This window comes from Eremomyces bilateralis (assembly GCF_010015585.1).
Source record: "Eremomyces bilateralis CBS 781.70 unplaced genomic scaffold P152scaffold_24, whole genome shotgun sequence".
NCBI classification, from domain to species: Eukaryota; Fungi; Ascomycota; class Dothideomycetes; order Eremomycetales; family Eremomycetaceae; genus Eremomyces; species Eremomyces bilateralis.
The window spans coordinates 241,753-256,898 of NW_022985090.1; the positions used below are offsets into that span (position 1 = coordinate 241,753).

At 50.5% G+C, this 15,146-nt stretch overlaps 7 protein-coding genes across 7 annotated transcripts; 2 read left to right on the top strand and 5 right to left on the bottom strand.

The window, feature by feature from the left end:
* Nucleotides 1-712: 712 nt before the first annotated feature.
* P152DRAFT_451971 (uncharacterized protein) lies at nt 713-1,470 on the bottom strand (the record flags this gene model as incomplete). Its single annotated transcript, XM_033678263.1, has 4 exons — nt 713-891; nt 981-1,122; nt 1,205-1,408; nt 1,462-1,470. 4 exons carry the CDS (start codon nt 1,468-1,470, stop codon nt 713-715), a joined length of 534 nt encoding a protein of 177 aa, XP_033531155.1.
* A 1,381-nt stretch (nt 1,471-2,851) lies between these two features.
* P152DRAFT_461474 (uncharacterized protein) lies at nt 2,852-4,229 on the bottom strand. Its single transcript, XM_033680134.1, has one exon. It carries the CDS (start codon nt 4,121-4,123, stop codon nt 3,125-3,127), a length of 999 nt encoding a protein of 332 aa, XP_033531156.1. The 5' UTR covers nt 4,124-4,229; the 3' UTR covers nt 2,852-3,124.
* A 530-nt stretch (nt 4,230-4,759) lies between these two features.
* On the bottom strand, nt 4,760-6,701 carry P152DRAFT_441739 (uncharacterized protein; the record flags this gene model as incomplete). The annotated part of the gene is made up of 2 exons (XM_033677715.1): nt 6,621-6,701; nt 4,760-6,565 (listed from the first exon to the last, which is right to left on the bottom strand). The coding sequence occupies exons 1-2, from the start codon at nt 6,621-6,623 to the stop codon at nt 4,760-4,762; spliced, it is 1,809 nt and encodes a 602-aa protein (XP_033531157.1). The 5' UTR covers nt 6,624-6,701.
* Nucleotides 6,702-6,992: 291 nt separating this feature from the next.
* Nucleotides 6,993-7,888, top strand: P152DRAFT_476426 (uncharacterized protein; the record flags this gene model as incomplete). The annotated part of the gene is made up of 4 exons (XM_033681507.1): nt 6,993-7,043; nt 7,089-7,144; nt 7,364-7,804; nt 7,855-7,888. 4 exons carry the CDS (start codon nt 6,993-6,995, stop codon nt 7,886-7,888), a joined length of 582 nt encoding a protein of 193 aa, XP_033531158.1.
* Nucleotides 7,889-10,980: 3,092 nt separating this feature from the next.
* On the top strand, nt 10,981-12,776 carry P152DRAFT_422760 (Arabinanase/levansucrase/invertase). Its single transcript, XM_033677196.1, has 5 exons — nt 10,981-11,328; nt 11,382-11,467; nt 11,525-11,596; nt 11,643-12,581; nt 12,662-12,776. The coding sequence occupies exons 1-4, from the start codon at nt 11,242-11,244 to the stop codon at nt 12,511-12,513; spliced, it is 1,116 nt and encodes a 371-aa protein (XP_033531159.1). The 5' UTR covers nt 10,981-11,241; the 3' UTR covers nt 12,514-12,581; nt 12,662-12,776.
* A 379-nt stretch (nt 12,777-13,155) lies between these two features.
* P152DRAFT_422762 (uncharacterized protein) lies at nt 13,156-13,697 on the bottom strand (the record flags this gene model as incomplete). Its single annotated transcript, XM_033677197.1, has 1 exon — nt 13,156-13,697. A coding segment is annotated over exon 1 (447 nt), but the record flags the coding sequence as incomplete, so codon positions are not given.
* Nucleotides 13,698-14,376: 679 nt separating this feature from the next.
* On the bottom strand, nt 14,377-14,982 carry P152DRAFT_476429 (uncharacterized protein; the record flags this gene model as incomplete). The annotated part of the gene is made up of 2 exons (XM_033681508.1): nt 14,377-14,773; nt 14,825-14,982. Coding segments are annotated over 2 exons (555 nt in total), but the record flags the coding sequence as incomplete, so codon positions are not given.
* Between the last annotated feature and the right edge of the window lie 164 nt (nt 14,983-15,146).

The window sequence follows — 15,146 nt, forward strand, 5'->3', positions numbered from 1 at the left end:
CAAAAATTAAGGTCTGCCATTGATACCTACTTGTCTGGAAATAATGAGGTACGTGTAAGTAACATGCGGATTTTATATTCATGGTAGAGTAAAACCAGTCCGTTTTAGGTGTACGGTAGCAGCGATTCAGGGTTGTGCCTAACTGTAAGCCGATATCGATGCCTGAACAGTGACTAGAACATGTTGGGACTTGTAAGAGACTTGGAAAAAAGAGTAGGACTCTGAAAATTGTTAACGTCAATCGTGGCCTACCAGAGCCGTTGGATATTCGCCCGCTGAGAGTTCTCGATTCAATAGGTTCAGGGTATCACGAGCAGGCCGAAGGCGGTGGATCCGCGTCTAGAATACAACAATTGCATAGCGAGCCTCTCACTTGAGAAGGACTACCTTAGTCCTTAATAAATTTGCTATTAGTGTTATACAATAGTTAGAGCATACGGCATCTTCAGGTAGAAGAGAGACGAGGCTCAATGTCACTGGTTTGAAAGAGGGCGGTCAAATATTCCACATGGTGCTTTCTAATGCTGTGTAACTAAGGGGATTCCTGCTAATTTAGATGTCAAGCAAATCAATGAACCAGATTTGAGTGTGAATGCTATGTGATGTCTGTACTAAAATCAAGAGATAAGGAGGGCATACCGATACCTTCCCCCTCCCTGGCCAGAGTTTTATTGGCTGGGAGTGAAACTAACTTGATTCCTACAAGGCCTAGTTATAACCAAATGCTTCTATTTGGGTTGTCCCTTATAAACCGATCACCGATGGTGCCAACAGCCTGTAACTTCCCCGGTCTAGGACATGGACGCCATGTTTCCCCCGTATTACTATCCCGAAGCTCAAGTCCAGGGGCATCACTAATGATCACCCTAATTTCGACCTCATCATCGTGCCCTAAATTAAACTGTTAATTCCTTGAGTTCTGAGTATACAGTATGAGTGACGTACAGTCGAATCCGTTGTCTTTGGCTGTTATGTCATACCTGACGAAAATTGAAGTTCGTCTTTCCTTCGGTCCGTACCCTGTACCATATGGATACTGAACGCGGCCAATTTGCTTAGGTAGCCCAAACTTTGAAGATCGGACACCACACTCTTTTCGATACGTTCTATGATCTTGTGCGCCTCGACAAATAAGTGTAGCACCTCCTCGGAAACATCAAATCCGGTGAAAGTCCGCCACCCCGAGAAGCAAAACTCATCATACCCAAGGCTTCGGTGAACTGGCCAGGAGAGGGTATTCGCCCAGCTTATATATCCCACGAAAATACGTGTAAGTCTCAAAAGGTTGCTCAATGGCATTGAACGAATAAGTATAGCCGATTTGGGGGGTGCCTTCGATCATCACGTAGCTAGATTCTCGACGTTGCTTGACTTGGTACAGGGACAGGAGGGCCCACTCTGAATATGCCTATACCATAAAGCAAGTAATCTTTAGGAAGTTTAATGTTACATTTTACAAACCAATTCCATTGCGGGTCTTATGGTCAAGTTTGGTGATACCGAGGTCACGAATCCGGAGGAGGATATATGGAAGGCAGCCTGGTCCTCGATGTAAACGCCTGATAATATATTGAAGAAATCTTGAGGTTTAATGAGGTGTCCAGGCTCTCATTAGCTGCAAGAAGAGAAGCATAAATAAAAGAAACCGAACGAGCGCTTGGTGTGACGGTGGAGGGGTTTGTAAAAAGACAGAATGCAGTTGATTCAAAGGGTGTACGACATTTCAGTTTCCAACACTGGATACAATGGTGCAGTAATACAGAATATATTGGATCAGAAACATAAGTGGCAGCCTAGGTATCAATTCGGGTGTCATGTCTCGGACGGCGGGTTCAGCTAAGTCAGCTGCTTGCCCAGTCTCTAACACACTCTTGGTATTTTTGGTCGGATTTCAGGGGTTGAAGATTATGAGCACCAGAGATACAAACTCTTAGTCCTGTTTCAATGTGCAACACTTAGGGGGGAAACCACTTCGAGAACAAACAAACGGTTTCGAGGTGAGACATTACCCACTGAAACGACTGACAACGATTAGACAAAGAATAAGATAATAACCCAAACCACCCGAACATGAAAGGCAAGATGTCTCCAATTATGAAATTCTAGATAGAGCTACGTTCTCTATATCGTAGCAATATATTCCATAGACTTCAACGAAAACTTGGTATGCAGACTCGTTGACTTGTATAGCATAGATAGGAGGCGGATGGACCCCATATACTTTGATGTGTTTCTTCCTGCCCGCAGCTAATGCCATATTATAGTCCGATGGAAATAGAAAATTGATCTGGTGCAGATAATAGACCTGCTGTAGTGACCCGTAAAATTTAGATGACGTTTGACGGGAAACACGGATACAATGTTATGGTCCCGGGCCTGTGGCCTGGGCCCTTGAGTATGGCTGACGCCACAGGGATGTGGCTAGTGGATGGCATGGAGGATTATCAAGGAGATAGTCATATGGGAGCTATGTGTTAGGACGGGCTGTGTTAAGGAGTTGTGTTAGGATAGCAGAGAGAAGAGTTTATATCTCGCGCACAGAGGCGCTGGGAGATTCCTTCCTTCTCTCTCTTCAGTTTAGATAAATGGAACTTGGTAATCGCAGACCTTGCGCATCCAGTCCGTGTCACACAAGTTCTTTTTCTGAGAAGTTTGATGGTTAGTTTCGATTCGATTAGTTGATGATTTGGGTGCATGGCAAAGGAAGGGTACGGGTGGCGGCTTCAAGACCCGTAGCTCTACATTCTGCTGGGTTTTTTGCATACGCATTATGCCGAATGTAGTGCCGAATGTAGTGCATTCTAGACCACCTTGGGAGCATTTGGGCCAACCACTCAGGAAAATGAGCCTTGACCAGGTGACCCAAAAGAATCACGTTCAACTAGTCTAAAGCGTAAAGAGCTAGAGGATCGGATACACTGAAGGTGTGCTTCGTTTTTGATACGACCAAGCCAAAACTTCTCGCCCAACCGTGATCTCCCAAGCACCGGAGTGGTTTCTTCCATCCGCGCATATTGAATGAATAACCAGAAGCATTCCACCCGATTATCCGAAAGAGTACATAAGCCCAAACAAACAGGAGGCATCCCTGGCCCGATCCAACGAAATCAAATTTTCTCCAGCATCATAGCGTCGTCCCAAACAACTCCAACTCCCTCGCCCGCTGCTTAATCTCGATATCATCCGCCGTAACCTTCCCATGATCGAAATACGCCTCCACTTCCGACTCATCATCAATCGTCGCATGAGTCCCTAGTCCACTACGTCGCCCGCTCTCAATAAGCCCTAGCATTGAGTCCCGCGGACGGATCACCACCGGCCCAGGGACCATTCCATAGGCCAGTTGCACCGAGCGGGGGATCAGTGCGCGCTTTAGCAGAAACGTCCCGCCCTCTGAAGATCCCGTGCTGATGCTGGCTACGTCGGTTGACCTAGAGGTGCTGCTGCTCTCTCCAATGGAGTTATTGTCAAGAATTGGTATCCCGCTGGCCGCCGGAGTTCCAGAACTGGATACTTCTGACTTAACAGGAGTCTTCGCTCCAGGAATCCCTGGCGTCGGCGTCCCCGGCCTCGAAGGCGTCGCATCGCTAGGAACCTCCTCCGGCATCTCAGGCACTCCCGACGTCCTCGGCGTCCCACTCATATGCGCCGACCCCGTCGTCCACGTCCCCCACGTCGCCCTCGACGCCCGCCCCTTCCCCTTCCCAAACTGCAGCCTCACCACCCGAACCGACCAATAGCTCATCGGCGCCACCGTACTCCCCCTCACATCCCAACTCCGCGGCGGCTGCCAGTCCCGTTCCGCCCTGAACGGCCGAAACATACGATTCCGCTCGCCCCACTCCTGAAAATACCTCGCGTTCAGCAGACTCGGATCCGCGTCCTCGGCGAGGTCGCACATGAAGTTGCGGTACGCGGCTTGGTTGTTTTTTTCTTTGATCTGCGCCATGTAGTCGAGCTGGACCTTCTCGGGGCGGCGGAGGGGGGACTCGTCGTCGTCGTCGTGGGGGCGGAAGAGCTTGTCGATGCCGGCGAGGAGGACGCAGAACATGATGGCGGTGGTGATGCAGATGGCTATGACGGCGGCGGCGCTGATTTTCATTTCTTGGCGTTGGCTGGACATGGTGGGGAGTTAGGGGACTGGCAGAGTGAGTGTGGCAGTGGTGGTAGGGGATGGCTAATCGTTTCGCCACGAGGTCGGGTTGTGATGGTAAGGCCGGTTGCTTTCGTCGCAGTCAGTGAGAGAATGCCGTCATGAGGTAGAAGTGTCGACGTACGCTGATTTCGAAAATACAAACTTGGCTCCTCTGCAATGTTTTGGTGAAAAATCCACGGATTCACTGCGCTGGAGCGCTCCGCGTTTGCGATTTTGAGGGATGGAGGGAGCAAACAGAAAGGACGGGAGCCAAAATGAGAGAATGATAGAAGAACATATACTGGCGGCGCAAGAAGGGTGGTATTCACTGAGGCCGGTGTCGTGGTGTTATGGTGTTGTGGCCGTGTGCCGGATTGCGTTAGGGTGAAATCAAGTCGTTGAATTGACGCTCATAGCATGATTCAACCGCAGCAGTCCGCCTTGTTCATATTGAGAGAATGTCGGGTTGTGTCACTGGTTAGGCCAAGGATAGGAGAGCGATGCTGTGATTTCACGGTGCTCTATAACGAATATAGAGGAACATAATAGATGGGGAGGAATCAGGGGTGCAATAACATCCTAGGCCAGGTGTATCAATAAACTTACCGTTAACCCACCAGATCCTTAACTCTTATCCTCCCTCCCTTTACCTCCCCTTGCCTCCGCCTCATTTGACTCCCCCACCTCCAAGTCCTCCCCCTCCGGCCCCCTCGCCGCCACCATCTCCAACTCATCATCCGAACTCATATCCAACGGCTCCTCCTTTCCCCCCACCTTCCCCACCACCTTATTCACCACCTCCTTGACCCCCTTCGCCGCCTCCCCCGTCTCCTTCCCTGCCACCTTTCTCACCCCCAACCCCTGCTGTTCATCCTCCCCTTTCTCCTCCGCCCCCTTCTCCATCACCTTCTTCTCCGCCGCCCCACTGGGCACCCCTAGAACCTCCTCCGCCACCTCCTCATCCCGCGGTGGCCGGTCCGGCGACTCTTCCGGATGCGCGCCCCCCCGCCAATCGGCGGCGACGCTCCCGCGCACGGGCTCGTCGGTTCCGGGTTCGGTGACGACGGTGCCGGGATATGGGACGGCGCGCCAGACGATGGCGACGCGGTCAAGGGCGCGGGAGCCCTTGCGGCTGGAGCCCTTGATGCCGTCCATATCGTCCCAGTCGATTTCGAAGACGCCGTCGGTGAGCGGGCCGGCGGGTTTGGCTGCTTTGTGGGTAGCTGGTTTTGACTGTGTGCTCGGGGTCGAGGGTTCCGTCGGGCTCTGGAGTGGAGAGTCGGGGAGCTGCTTGGTTTCGGTATCGGAGAGGGGGGTGGAGAAGGGGTTTGTGCAGCGTTCGGGGCCGGAGCCTTCGAAGAAGCAGTTGAACCAGACGTGGGCGACGGAGGTGACGAGGGTGAGGGTGCTGGTGGAGGCGGGGTGGCGGGTGACGGCGAGGTTGACGTCGGAAGTAGGGAGGATGAGAGGTTCAGAGGGCCGGAATATTGCTGCGGCGCCGTCTTTGGTCGTATCGGTTGTGGGCGCGTTGGATGGTTGGGTTTTTAGTGAAGGGTCGGGGGACTTGATTTGTGGAAGGGAGGTGTTGGAAGTGGTCGTGTTATCTGTGGGCGCTCTGCCGTCGCTTATAGAAGCAGTCTCGGGGGTATCTTTCCCGTTTTTCTTGTTGCCGCTGATGAATTCGTATGCAAGGTCCGCGAAACTGGTTTTCTGGATTTCACCGGAGACAATTTCCCGTTCTTCCCGGGTGAAAGTGTGAAACGTCTTGACCACCTTCCCTTCATCAACGAACCCTCGTACAGATACCTTGACTCCATCTCTTAAACCCCAAACATGGACCTCCAAAACTTCTATTTGTCTTTCAATGTAGATCTTCCCGTGATTCGTCCATCGATCGACGTACGAAAGACACCTCAGCTGCGACGGAATCGAAACGCCTGCGCCGAATCCCGGCCGCATTCTCCGCGCGGTGAATCGCTGCAGAGCATCGTCCAGAGTCCATCCTTCTTCTGCGATTAAATATGCGCAACTCGACGTGCCGCTTCGACCCTTGCCAGCCTTGCAATGAACGACGATCACTCGCTCTTCATCCTCGTGTAACCAATTGCGCATGCTCGCGACAATCCTCGGAATCAGCGCGAACGGTGGCGGATGGTGATCGGGCCATGGGAAGTGCCATACGCGACCGTACACCTCGTCATCGGGGTAGCCTGTCCCTTCGGCGCGGAATTCCCATATTGCCCACTTGTCTTTGTGTTTGGAGTCGAGGAATTTGACAAGTTCGTCGAGTGGATTGCGGTAATATCGCTTTGGATATGTCCCGGAAGGACCTGACGTTGCGATGATGCGATCGGTCACATAACAGAGATCGAGACCAGCTTCAGGGTGACGGGCGCGCGGACTAGCGACGATTTGGCGGAGAATTGATGCCTGTTGGGGGTTAGTGATACGATCCAACGGAAAGGGATGAAGTTGATGGTGATACCATAAATGTCTAGTACATCAATGTCTAATATTTTAATATATGCGACACATACCGCGACCTGCACATCATGTTATTCCAGTGTGTTACTCCTGACAGGACGTCCATCGTCTGCTGAAGGCACGTGTTTTTGACTTTTGAGGCTCTGGTGATGACGTCGTTGGTGGATCCCTGCAAAAGCTTGTCTTCGCTCGTCTTCTGATCTCTCCTCTCTTTCATCGTCATCCACTTGATAAGGTAGTTGATACTGTATACAAGTATCTTCACATACCATTCAATTTGTCATTTCATTCGCTTTCATTCAGAAACGGGGTAAAGCAAGCGCCTATAGCAAGGCTGTCCCACCAACAGTCCTCAACCAACACGATCACCAGAATGTCGTACGCAGACGCTGCTGCCAGTGGGCCGAAGCAGAGTCCAGATGAGGTGAGTTACGCGACTCTTACTTGAGATACTTATGCTGACTTATAGCCAGGCGTAAGTTCTAAACTCTCCTTATCGCGCGATGAACCTTTCCACTGTGCCTAGTTCGTCATGTCAATGGTGCAAACATTGTGGCATGATACACCCCTGGCAAACAGCCTCGCCTCGTGTCACAAGACCTATTGCCCTCGTCCAAGGAGATAGTGTTAGCCATCAAGAAAATTGCGAAATGGCTATATCTATGAACATTCCGAGCGGCGAGACTGCACAAGCGTTATCCCAACATACCCATCCGCAAACACGGCTAACTCCTCACTATCCAGTCGTGCCCCCGCCGTCCCTGAAGTCGCCAACACCGAATCCAGCACTCAATCCCTCATCGACGTCGACAGCCCTCACATCTCCTCCGTCCCCTCCGACTTCGAATCCCAGTCCGTCAAGACCGACACCCAAGCCAAGCGCCTCGACCGCGAAGCTGAAGCAGACGAGCTACGCGCCGAGACCGCTGCCAAGCAGGCCAAAGAGAAGGCAAATGCGAAGGCAAAGGCGGCGAAGAGCAAGGCCGGCGGCGCAAGCAAGTGCGTGAGGGAGAACGCGGGAAATCCGGTCGTGCTTGGGAACTTCGTGGCGCTGGGCGCGTTGGGGACGTTGCTTGGCATCGGCGGGTATAGGAAATACGTCTCGGGAGAACTTTCGTGGAAGGTTATGGGGATCAGTGCCGGGGCCGTGGGGCTTTTCGCTACTGGGGACTATTTCTTGAGCAAGTACGTGACTATTTCCCAGTCGATGAAGGATGATGCTAATAACGTCGTAGATATCTTTTCAAGAAGTACCCGCCGAAGAAATAAGGGTGCTGATGTGGATGGGCCAGCTGTTTTGTTCTTTTGATGCAATGATTTATCTCTACTCATAAAGCCTTGCTTCGGTTCTGTTGAAGCAATGCGGTTGGCGTTTCAAGTAATATGCAATGTAACATTCTCCAACATCTCGCTCTGAACCAACATGCAAATCGCGACCTCTTCTTACCTAGATGCTCCGTGGTTGATATCTCCGTGACCTAGCCCTGAATCTACCCGCCCCCCAATGTTGTCTCCTTGGTCTTTATACTAGACGCTGCTTGCCCCAAGATGTGGAGACTGAATGATATCCAGAACCAGTCGTAGGACATGTTTGCCCCAAGGTCGATTAAGACGGTGTTGTCTCGTATAGCCCCCTAGGCTATGGCATTCATGTGGTATCAGTGAATGAAATCAAAACAAACACCCGATAAGTTTACTCCCCCACCAACCCGCCACTCCTTGACAAGCGAAGAACTGGCATCGCTGACACTACATGCCATTGCTGGGTCATTTGATGGACAACACTGACATCACCTGAAGTTATTCAGTTCGGACTTCGTACCATTTGTCAAAACTACCTTCATCTCACGCATCTACCATCCTAGCAGCGACCACTAAGGGAAATGCCATATCATTGCGGGCACTTGTTACTGAGGGAACTTACCATTGAGGAGACTTGTCACTGGTGGCACCCATCACTGAGGTCACCTGTCACCGAGGGAATGTTTCAAAATGGGCAATATTAGGGATTGTATCTCGCTCGAAGTCCGCTGGCCGAGACATCACTCATCAACAGTTAATCATTTCATTTGGCTTTCGGTCAGAGTTTTGGTAAGCTGTATGTTTTAGGTTGTGGGATTTTTGGTTCATTAACATTTTGCGAGTTGGCTTCTCACTTCACTGACAACACAACAGCAACATTGCGGAACTTTTGGAATTTCCCAGTGACGGTTCATCCTGAGGGCTACCGTCTGAATCCAACCAGTGGTATATCAAAATCGAGCGGGCTCATGGTCAATCGCTCTAGTTGTGACGTTGCTTTCTTAGTTGGATTTCACACAGCATCGAGGGAACTTTGTGACACGTCCAATGATGAGATTCCTCTCTTGAGTTTGAAGGAACTCTTTTGAGTGTCCAATGAGTATATGTTACACACTCTGAGGACCGACCACGATTGCACATGTCGGAAGCACACATTGAGAGCACCGTGTATAAGCTATCCAGGGCGCATCACCGAGAGTCCTCTACTGAAACATCCCATGAGCGCATCGTCTTTGGAATATTGTTGAGCGCGCTTTTCCGGAGTGTCTTCAATAATCCCTTCGGCGGTGCCTCGTTTCGGCAGGAACACGCTGGATATGGTCTCGACCTGTGCAGGCGAGTACGTCCCGGCGGACTCCACCGAGTGAGCGACTTGATTCCAATCGGGCTCGGCCGAGCGGGCGACTGTCCATCAGGAAAGCGGATGGGCAGCATGAATGGTTCCTGCTAGCTGTGCGATATATAGGGCCCCGGTAGTAGCATCGTCCGGCATAACTTGAGTCTTGGACTTTCGTTGTACTGTCCTCTGTACGATACATGGCAGATCTGGGTGACCAATTCTATCATCTGTTCTTCTTGCCACTGGCTGATAATTTTTTAGGGAACTCTCCGCTTATTTCTCGAGAAGTCCCATATCGGGGAGTCTTACACTGTGTCCATGCAGATTTATGCACTGAATCGAAACAGTGGCAGGCTAGCTGATGTACTGACGAAGCCGTACTTCTGATATCAAGTCTTGCAGATCCTGGTCTGTGACAGTCCGACATGCCCTGTCTCACTGATATTAGCAGGTTCGATGCTGCACTTTTCCTCCGCGGCAAGCATGCCGTTCGGGCAAATAGTCAGGAAGCACAAACCATTTCCGGTCAATTCTGGCTGAAGCGGGGCCTTCTACAGGATGAAATCAAACAAAATCGCTATTGGAATGCTCTGAGTGCTCATTTTAGCACAATAACCGACCTCAAACGCCAGATCTGAGATTATGCCTTCAGTTCCACAGACAACTTTCCCATACCTTGATCTAACTTAAAGCATTAGCTGACTTAGTAGTAGCTAGCCAGTACTTCGGGGATGCCGACTACGGTGGCATTGGCAATTGTGTGTAGGGTGCGCACAGCCACTGCGGACCAAAGGTGCCTTTGCTGTTGCGATTGAAGCTGGGAGCCATAGCATAGCCATCCTCCGAACGAGTGGTTCATTGTGCACAGGTCCTGCATCCCCGGGACTTGACTGGTCATCCTCTCGGAGTATAGTTTCTGAGGCAAGTTGTGATAGAGAGACTCTACCATTCCCGACTGAAAATCTAGAGCCTGATGGTGCCTATATGTCGTTTTCTCATGAGTACCTATGAAAGCACGATGATACGAACAATACAGAACTAAAGGTTTGTTTTTCATTTACATTTCTACTTAGTTGGTGCGACTTTGTGCACTCCTCTTTCCTGAGCCAGCTTGTTTCTGCTTGACTGTGGCTCAATGGTGGCGTCCTGCTGCTGTTGGCCACGTTCAGACAAGATCCTCAGCTGCTTTGGATGTCAATTGAAATATGAGATACTATACTATACTCCGTAATGGTATTTGAGTGCTGTGGTCCGTGCGAGGCCCATCAGTCTATTCGGCCATCGATGAAGCCCTGTTCCATTGAAACAGGTAGAAACTTGACATTCAGGTCGGTTTGATGTCTGCTCCTCTCTTGTAGGGCCGTCGAATGTCTTGTTTCTTTGACCTTTCATTGGGCGACAGGTTAGAGATCATTCGCGCGTCAAATAAGCTGAAGAGCCTAATGATAACTAAAATAATCACTACTTCTGAGTGTTTACAAAGGCACAAAGGAAGATAAAATATTCAGCGTCTGCAGGTTCAGCAATTGTTTGCGTTTGAGCAATTGAAGGGAGTCTTGAGAAAATTTCAGCGTTGAAGCTTGGAAAGATTTGCAATATCCATATGGTATGGATGGCTCGCTGTTTAAGGCGGGGATTCAGAGGAGAGCCAGCTAGGGGGATAGATGCCAAATTGAGCTGATGGTTATTTTTCTTTTTCTATCAACGAACTCATGAGATCTCGAATTCTAGATTGCGTCCCAGCCCCACAAATTTCCCCGTATTCGGGATCCCCGGATCTTCCGGTTTGTTTAGCGTCATCATGGAGAGAGGAAGTTGCTTCAGCTGAACAACAAAAACAATTGAAGCCCGTCTTTGTGTCAATGTCAAATACTGAACACGGTCTTCTCTTCCTGAAATTGAAATACCTATAATTAGTGTTGGAGTAAAACTTGAGTCCCATAACCGCTCATTGAAGCTTCTTGACGACCGGGAAACAATCATGAGTTACAATAACTCGGTGCTTACCATCACGACGTCTGCTGTCCCTGATCCTTACGTGGTCCAGGCCCACGGGAAGTTCTATTTGGTACGCATTCGAACAGAGTGAGAGGTTGAACATGGTCTAACTTCCTTTCCAAGGTCTATACCGCTGGAGATCGAGTCGAGATCTGGTGCGGCAGCAATCTCTGTTGCTTGGAAGGGACTTGCCATAAGACCGTCGTCTGGTATGGCATCGGACATATCCCGAAGTGTACCTTTTATTGTTTCTAATATAGCTGCAGGCGACCACCGCCCGACAAGGAGTACTCTGGCGGCATCTGGGCTCCAGAGCTCCATATTGTTGACGGAAGATGGTAAGCATATTGACACCCGCTCACCGCATCGACTAAGCGAGAGTAGGTATATCTACGTGTCTTGCGAGAATCCTCGAGAAGGAAATAAATCTCATCGTATGTACGTGATCGGGGGACCACGTTCATCCGAAGACCCGTGCACCGGCGGATCGTGGGAATTCCTAGGTCCATTGCGCGGCATGCCTAATCAATGGGCTATTGATGGCACGGTTGCGAGAATCAACAACCAGAACTACTTCATCTATTCTGGCTGGCCGCTGCATAACCCGTCGCAGTCCGACAACGTCCAATGTCTTTTTATTCAACGTATGACGTCACCGACCGAAACTGTCGGCGAGCCAGCCTGCATCTGCGAACCTCACGAGCATTGGGAGAAATCGGATGGGAAAGGCATCAACGAAGGACCGCAATGGTTTGCCTCGCCTGATGGTTCCTGGCAAGGGCTCGCGTACAGCTGTGCTGGAAGCTGGACTCGAGACTACAAGATGAACACCCTCCGATACACTGGGGGGGATCCACTCAACAAAAGCAGCTGGCATAAGTCTCCCCAGCCGTTGATCCAGGCCCGCAGGCATCCGCCATTCGGCCCTGGACATGGCTCGTTCCTTCGTCATGATAACGGCGAGACGTTGAGTGTCTATCATGGTACGGATCGGGAAACTGACGGCTGGGAGAACCGCAAAGCGCGACTACAGCGAGTGGCTTGGACTTCCGAAGGGCCAAGTATGGGCACTGGCATTGTGGGAACTTTGGTGAATGACGAAGGAATGTTTTGGACGATGCCAGCTGCAAAGGACGAACGGTTCCGAGATGGTGTTGACGATGCAGTGTTTGATATGAAGGACAAGGTCGATGGCTTTAAGAATGATGTGACAGGGCATCTTGGAAGTTTGAAAGACAAGTTTCGCAAGTTTTGAGAAGCGGGATATTCGGTGGTACTTGGTAGCCTGAATCCGGGAAGCTGGAAGTCGTACGGAGTATTGAGGTTAGTGATGTCTCAAATGCCCTTCCTTTGTTCATTGGTTTTGTTAGCATAACAGCTAATTACCCCCCGCCAGGGTACAGTCGCGAGCAGAATCGGTTTTCGGTTTTACACTTTGATTTGTTCTCACGGCACGGTCCTCCTATTACGAATCAGGGACGCAGATAATATAATCCCGCTTTCCAAATTACACAATCCACCATTTCAACTGGAGGATTGCTGCCTTGGGCCCATCCAAATCATGTGATTTATTCTTCACAGTACAGAATGTTACTTAGGATATATCAGTAATAGAACAGTGTCATATCTCTATTCTATATATCTTTTCTACGCATCCTCTCTTTCAAGCACGTGTAAAATGAGTATTTTTTGCTCTTCAGGCTGCTGCTGGCTTGCTCAGGCATAGCCTCACTGCCATGCAGAGTACTAGCACCATCGGGGGGGGGATCTCTCTAAGCTCCTCTTTACCGTTAACTGATGTCCTGCTTGGTCCCAGTCTTTCCTCCTCTGCCTCTTGTTGCATAGCTGTAAAGCGATTCAGACACGCAATGGCTCTCGGGGGCTGAGAACCGAGCTTCTGCTTGTAGCCGTTGGATGCTCTCTGGTAGAGCTCGGACGCCTCCTTATATTGCCCGCGCTTATGTAAAAGATAGGCAAGGCAGTAGACGGAAGTAAGTATATCAGGATGATCCATTCCAAGCTCCTTCTCATACCCTTCCAGCACTCGCCGGTTCCGCTTCTCCGCATCCGAGTACCCCCCCTGATCTTGTAGCATGCCCGCCAGGTTGTTCACGCTCGTCAGCGTAACTGGGTGATGTACACTTAACTCCTTCTCCCTCCCTTCTAGCGCTCGCCGGTTCAGCTTCTCCGCCTCCGAGTACTTCCCCTGATCCCGCAGCACGCCCGCAAGGACATCAACACTTATTAGTGTCAACTGGTCTTCTTGTCCATATGCCCTTTCTCTAGTATTCAGCGCCCTTACTGCCATGCCGTGTGCTGTCTTATACCTCCCTATCATCCACATATATCACGCAGAATTTATAAGAATCTGAGTCCAGTCTTTCAAGGACTCGTTAGTCACCGGCTTAGCGTCATATAACGATTTAGCGTGTGGAAGCAGTTGCTGGCACTTCGCCCAGTTCTTAAACCCGCCGGTGGGCAGCTCTCGTGCCATTAATTGTACGAATTGTTTCTTCCACCACTCGGCGTCGCTAAACGACAATAGCCAGACTTGTGTGCAAAACTGCACCAGGGCGTGCATCTCACACATGTCAGTCTCGGCTGTCGCAGCAACAAGGGAGTAAGCTTGTAAGGTATCAAAATCTTCGTCAAATTCATTATTAGCCTCGTCTTCGCACCCTGGTTTTGCCACTGTCCTACTGACTATCCTACTATGCCTGCGAAGTATCGACTCCGGAATACCTTGAGGGTTAAAGAAGCTCATAAGCGACAGCAAGTCTGCAGCAGACGGCATTTCTTCACGAATTCGCTCAAACGATATCTGCCACGTCGTTACCACCGAGCTGGATGCACTATCGTCCCTACGGATATCGCCTATATCCAAATTTAGGAGATTTTCTCTCTTGTTGTTGTTTCTATGAAACTCGCCGAGGTACTTAGGGATCGTCATTCGAGCTCGCCGGTTGATATATGCAGCGGCCTGGGTGATTGCAAGAGGGATGTAGTCGAGAGCACGCAGCAGATCAATTGCGTCGTCGGTCAACGCGTCCTGCAGCTTGTTCCGGAGGAGCTGTAGGCCTTGGGTCTCGTTCATTGCCCGTACTTCCTTGATATTCTTCTAGCCTCCTGATAGTCTGGCTGCTGCATCCTTGTTCCTAGAAGTGATCAGGGTCGATCCGTTCCGGCTTTGCGGGAGGTAAGCCGCCAGCGATGCCGGCGGGCTTCTCGACGGCTCGTCTTTCTTATCGTCTCGCGACGGGAAGAAGGTCTCGAGGTTATCGACGTTGTCCAGGATCATCGTCCATTGGCCGTTTGTCTCCTCGCACAGCCAGTTGCGGACCAGCCGTAAAATATCGGCCTTCGGATTCTCTCGCCCCGGAAACTCCAGCCTGTCTGCAATATCTCTATACGCTTCTTCGAACCGGGCCTTGGTGCTGGCGTGCAACCAGAATACGGACGTTTGCGGCGATGTATCGCGGATCTCGTGGCAGTATCGGATAGCTATTTGCGACTTTCTACCAGCTGTTAGCCTCCTAACGGAATAAGCAGACGTTGGCATATGGTACCCTACGCCGCCAAGACCGACGAGCGCGGCGCGAGCGCCCAGTCTTGCGCACTTGTCGCAGATCCACGCTAGAATATCGGGCCGGTCGACGAAGTCGGAAGTCAGAGTCTGGGGCGAACGGGACGGCGGAGAAGGGGTTGCGTTGTCGGCTCGGTCCGTCTGTGCGCTGGTTTAAGCACAACTAGATATTATTAGATAACTAATTACAGTCGATAATTATTTGATGGTCATTAGGGCTGGACACGAATATTCGATTACGAATATTCGTACGAATATTCGTAGTCGAATACGAATAAAATTTAGAATTTCCGCTTACTAATATT